General features: G+C 35.3%; 1 protein-coding gene across 1 annotated transcript; it reads left to right on the top strand.

Moving 5' to 3' along the window:
* Positions 1-1,143: 1,143 nt before the first annotated feature.
* On the top strand, positions 1,144-5,126 carry LOC116020928 (TMV resistance protein N-like). The gene is made up of 5 exons (XM_031261499.1): positions 1,144-1,648; positions 1,916-3,014; positions 3,164-3,439; positions 3,543-4,412; positions 4,535-5,126. The coding sequence occupies exons 1-5, from the start codon at positions 1,176-1,178 to the stop codon at positions 5,000-5,002; spliced, it is 3,186 nt and encodes a 1,061-aa protein (XP_031117359.1). The 5' UTR covers positions 1,144-1,175; the 3' UTR covers positions 5,003-5,126.
* The last annotated feature ends 453 nt before the right edge of the window (positions 5,127-5,579 follow it).

The following is a 5,579-nucleotide window of genomic DNA, read 5'->3' as shown; positions in this document are numbered from 1 at the left end:
TTTTTTTTTTTTTTTTTGAAACCAAATATTCATTAATCCATAATACTGTTTCTACAAACGTAAGTGGAAAGAAAATAAGGAATAAAATCAAACCACTCAACTCTGCCATCCCAAACAAAAGAAAGAGCGTTCTTTGCCAAGGTATGAGCTAACATGTTACCACTACGGTGCACAAAATGAAAGTAGACCAAAGGCAATTCCTACAGCTATATACGAATATCAGAAATAATAGAACCAAAGGGAGTAAAGTTCCTCTCATCTCCCACTCCTCACGTCATAACTTGAGCATCAGATTCAAAAATAACACGCTGCCACCCTTTCACCTTAATCCAACTCAATGCCTCCCGAGCCCCATAGTTTCCGCTTCACGAACCGAGTAAAGTCTGAGAATAGTAGACATATATAACTACCCCCAACACGACTCCCTTTTCATCACAAACACTCCAACCCAAACCCATCCTACGATTAGTAAGATTGAACTTAAACTTTTGAAATAAAATCAAAGATTTATGATGTTTGTTAAGTTACAACTTACAAGCAATAATTCAAAGTTTAGGTCCAAGAAATTTCCTTTGAGTTTCACAATCATTGAAAGGAATTTTCCTATCCTGACTTTGAAAAATCTAAGTCAATAAATCATATACTCATATATCCATTATCATTATATTAAGAGTTTTATTATGTATACTTTTAAATTCTACTATCATACTTTTATTTTGATAAATAAAGGCATACTATTTTTATCATATGTGTGTCCTTAAAAATGTGTTCACATCAAGAATTTACGCAATGTGGGTACAAAATAAGAATCTATATAATATTATCCTCATTTTAACTTGCTAGATACTTCACTTAATCCCCAAATTAATTGAGAATTTTTTTTTTTTAAGTATCATATGCTAATTGTACGTGACAATAACGTTTAGTGGTCAATAAGTTAAAGAAAAAGTCATGACATTTCACATCACAAATATTTGCTTTTTAGACTTTTAGTACACTCAAAAGGAATCTTTTATGGCCACACTTTAGTCGTCTACTATAGTACTATACGCATTTCCCAAGCTCTTTTAATCAATTGAAAGTTGAAACTATCTTGCTAGACAAGGCTGCTAGCAAAAGCAAAAACTAACAGAAGCAGAGATTGTGTTGTGATCTCAATTTCAATTCAATTTACTATGGCTTCTTCTTCATCATCGCGTTCTCATTCGGAGTTTTCTGTCTTCTTGAGCTTTAGGGGCGAGACACGGACATCATTCAGCGATCATCTCTACACAAGCTTGCTGGAATCTGGGGTTTCAACCTTTCGAGATGAAGAAGGGATCTGGAAAGGTGACAACATTTCTGATGCGTTGAAGCAGGCCATTGAGGCGTCTGAGATGTCCATTGTTGTATTCTCCAAAAATTATGCCCAATCCAGATGGTGCCTTAACGAGCTGGTGAAAATGGTGGAGTGTAAACAGAAATTTGGACAAAAGATTCTTCCCATATTCTATCATGTTACTCCTTCAGAGGTTCGCAAACAGACAGGCGAGTTTGGTATTGCACTGAATCAACATATAGAGCAATTTGGAGAAGAAACAGTTAATGAGTGGAAAACTGCCCTCACTACCGTTGCTGATTTCAGCGGATGGCATATCATGGAAGACGGGTAATTTTAGATGGTTTTAATTGAATTTATTTTATTTTTTTATGTGATATATTTGTCACAATCTGCACTGTTAATTATATATAGTACTTTTGCTAATTAAAATTTGCCTTCTAGCTAGCTTCTATCTATATATACCTCATGAATTCATATTAGGAAGAATCTACCTCATGTGTTCAATTTGGTTTCTTAATCTTGTGTTTTTTTTCTTAACTTTTCGATTTAAGATTGAGTGATTGATATTTATTTAATAAATTTAAATGTAATCAGGTATGAGTCATGGTTCATCAAAAGAATTACTGAATGTGTACTAAGGGAATTGAATCATACATACATGAATGTTGCAAAGTATCCAGTCGGAATTGATTCTCCTGTGAAAGATATAGAGAATTTATTGCAAAGTCAAACAAATGATGGTGTGAAGATGATTGGAATTTTTGGCACGGGTGGTGTTGGGAAAACAACCCTTGCTAAAGCTATATACAACAGGAATTATCTAAGGTTTGAAGGTAGTAGTTTTATCGCAAACGTTAGATCTGAAGCTTCCAGGGGACGATTAGCTTGTTTACAAGAGAAACTTGTTTGCGAAACGCTCAAGAGAAAAATACATGAAATAGATGATGTTGATAGAGGAATAACTTTAATTAAAAGAATACTGACATCAAAAAAGGTTCTTATTGTTCTTGATGATATAGACCATAGAAATCAACTAAACTCATTAGCAGGACAACGAGATTGGTTTGGTTCAGGCAGTATAATTATGATAACAACTAGAGATGTTCAATTGTTGAGTAACCTTAGAGCACACGAAAAGTATGAGGTCAACATGTTAAACTTTAATGAATCTTTGCAACTCTTGAGTTGGCATGCTTTTGGTGTCCCTGTACCATTAGAGGAGTATAGTGAACTATCCAAAACGATAGCAAGTTATACTAAAGGGCTTCCATTAGCCCTTGAAGTCGTAGGTTCTCATTTACACGGAAGATCAGTGCAAGAATGGAGGGACGATGCTGAGAAATTAAAGAAGATACCTCATGGCGAAGTTCAAGAAATTCTTAAAATAAGCTATGATGCACTTGATTATGATACTCAGTACATCTTTCTTGATATTGCTTGTTTTTTCATTGGGGATGACAAAAACAACACTGTTAAGATATTGAAAGCTTGTGATTTTTTTCCTGGAAGTGGAATCAGAACTTTGACAGATAGATGCTTGTTAACAATAAATAAAGATGACAAATTTGAAATGCATGATTTAGTTCGTGATATGGGTAGAGAAATTGTTCGAATGGAATCCCCACAAGATCCTGGCAAACGCAGTAGATTGGTGGATCCAAAGGATGTCATTGATGTTCTTCAGGGAAAGAAGGTAAAGCATTTCGTTTCTACCTAATTGAGTTATATATTCTAGTTTATCTATTTGCTTGTACTAGTATTTAATTAGTTTCATTAAACTTTGAAGATTTTATAATGTCTATAATATTTCTATATAATGTCTTCTTTTTTTTTCTTAATCAGGGCACAAATGCAATTGAAGGGATGATTGTAAATTCTGATATGTTAACGGATGTGTCTTTCAACACCAAAGCATTCAAAAGGATGAAAAATTTACGGATACTCATATTGGATGGTGTGTGTCTTATTGGATCTCTTGAATATTTGTCCCATGAACTTAGACTGCTTAGGTTACGTAATTGTCATCTGAGTTGCATATCATCTGAATTTTTCTTTGGGAAACTTGTTGAGTTAGACATGTCTCATAGCAATATCAAAGAATTTCAGCTCAATATGCAGGTTAGTATGTCTAATGCTTAATTATTTAATTTTTAACATGACATATTTTCTTAGAGCTTTCAATTAAAAAAATTTTGATTAAAACTCTCCTTTATTTCAACAGCATTTGACATGCTTGAAGATTTTAAAGCTTGATGGTTGTAAACTTAAGAAAACGCCACACTTCACCGGAGCACATAGCCTTGAGAAATTATCCTTTCATAGTTGTTCAAAACTGGTCAAGGTGCACCAGTCAATTGGAAGTTTGAAGGGACTTCTTGAGTTAGATTTCAGCTCTTGCAGTGCACTAAAGGTGCTTCCAAGTAGCATTTGTGAGTTAAAATCAGTTAAGGTTTTACATTTAGAGTCTTGCCAAAAACTGAAGGAGCTTCCAACTAACTTGGGAGACTTAGAGGAACTAAAACATTTACAAGCTAGGGGAACTGCCATCTCAAATATACCATTTTCTTTGGGACGTTTGAGAAATCTAGAGATCCTGGAGTTGGGAGTAGGTTTCGTACCATTAACAAGAACTCGTGGTCCTGCTCGTTTTCTTCCACCTTCAGTTGGGGATTTATGCAAATTGCAAAGACTGAGTACACGTAACATCAACCTGGGTGAAATAGATCTTCCAAATGATCTAGGGAGATTGACCTCATTGTCAGATTTAGATTTATCAGGATGTCTCTATCTTCGAAAATTACCATTCAGCCCTGGTCATCTTTCTAACTTGAAGAATCTCTGCTTGGGTGACTGTAAAGATCTTAGAGTACTTGAAGAACTTCCTCCTAATTTGGAGGAACTCTCTGCAGGAAATTGTGTCTCATTAGAAAAAATAGCAGATATATCAACCTGTAAAAGACTCAGGCGTTTGTATATTCCCAACTGCAAAAACTTGGCTGAGCTTCCAGGCCTAGAGACTCTTGAATCCTTAGAAACACTTGAGATAAGAAATTGCAGTGGTTTGAATCCTCCGATTGAAAACTGGTTCCAGGTTAGTTATATATGTTTCCCTGATATATATATCACTTTTGTGTTTCTGTAGCAGCTAGTAATAATTAGCTAGATTAGATGGTAATGTTTTGGTATTAATTGTATCCAATAATATTAATGTAGGCACGTTGTGAAGGTGATAGTTTCAAGATTTGTCTTCTAGGATGGGGAGTCAATAATATAAAGTACATTTTTCCAACACTTTTGGGGCGTAAATTCTTAAGAACCAGTACCCCTAGAATTTGCAGTCGCCCTTATGGAGTTCGTGTCTCTATCAGAAGCAGAACCACTGGTGCTTGGATTGAAGAGGGAGGTGAATATATTAGGTTTAGGTTTAATGAGTTCAAAAGAATTCACTTTGAGGTGCCAACAATAATTGGAGAAGTATTAGAGGTGTATGCACAATTCAATCCTACAGAGATACTTAGTATATTTGACATACACAGAAACGAAGATGGGGAAGTGCGTTTCTTTCCATCCACAAGGGGATTTCAGCAAGCTGAACCAACACCTCATAGGCTGAAACGTCATAAATTACTGCCTACTCAAGATTTACCTGATAGTGTGCTGCGAGGTTTCAAAAGTGGCTAGCAAGAAACATGAATGATATTTGGTGTCGTGGAGTTGTAAATATATTTTTTTAGAAAAAGTTTGGTAAGAATGTTGTTAATTTATTGATAAGATATTTTCTAATGTATTTTTTGGTTGTGTGTGATTTTTCTCTTGTTATTGACCTCTTCTAGGTAATCTAAAGAGTTGTGTGACAGGCTGGGTCAAGAGTTTCATTTTGGTCAAACTTGAAAAGACTGCAACAGTTGCATGTTCCCAACTGCAAAAGGTTGGCTGAGCTTCCAGGTCTAGAGAGCCTGGAATCCTTGCAAAATCTTGAGGTGACAAATTGCACTGCTTTGAGGATTCCTCTGATTGAAAACTGGTTGCAGGTTAGTTATGTTCCACTGATCTCTATCACTTTCTGTCTCTCTCTGATTATTTGGTGTTCAGATTAGATGGTAATGCTTTTGGTATAGGGGTGTTTGGAAAATCGCTTATCAACTAGTCTTGTTCTTTTGACCAACTTTGGCTGTTTGGCTGGTCAAACAGCTATTATCAGTGTTTGATAAATAGTTTCTTGGCTTACTTTATCGGTGCCAATAAGCTGAAAATGAAA

This window comes from Ipomoea triloba, chromosome 5 (assembly GCF_003576645.1).
Source record: "Ipomoea triloba cultivar NCNSP0323 chromosome 5, ASM357664v1".
Taxonomy (NCBI): domain Eukaryota; kingdom Viridiplantae; phylum Streptophyta; class Magnoliopsida; order Solanales; family Convolvulaceae; genus Ipomoea; species Ipomoea triloba.
The sequence above is the reverse complement of the archived record's forward strand: the minus strand, read 5'-3'. Positions and strand labels throughout refer to the sequence as shown.

Coding starts and splice junctions, on each gene's coding strand:
- LOC116020928 (XM_031261499.1), top strand. CDS start 1,176: ATGGCTTCTTCTTCATCATCGCGTTCTCATTCGGAGTTTTCTGTCTTC. Junction 3,015..3,163: donor ATGTTCTTCAGGGAAAGAAG/GTAAAGCATTTC, acceptor TTTCTTAATCAG/GGCACAAATGCAATTGAAGG. Junction 3,440..3,542: donor AATTTCAGCTCAATATGCAG/GTTAGTATGTCT, acceptor TTATTTCAACAG/CATTTGACATGCTTGAAGAT.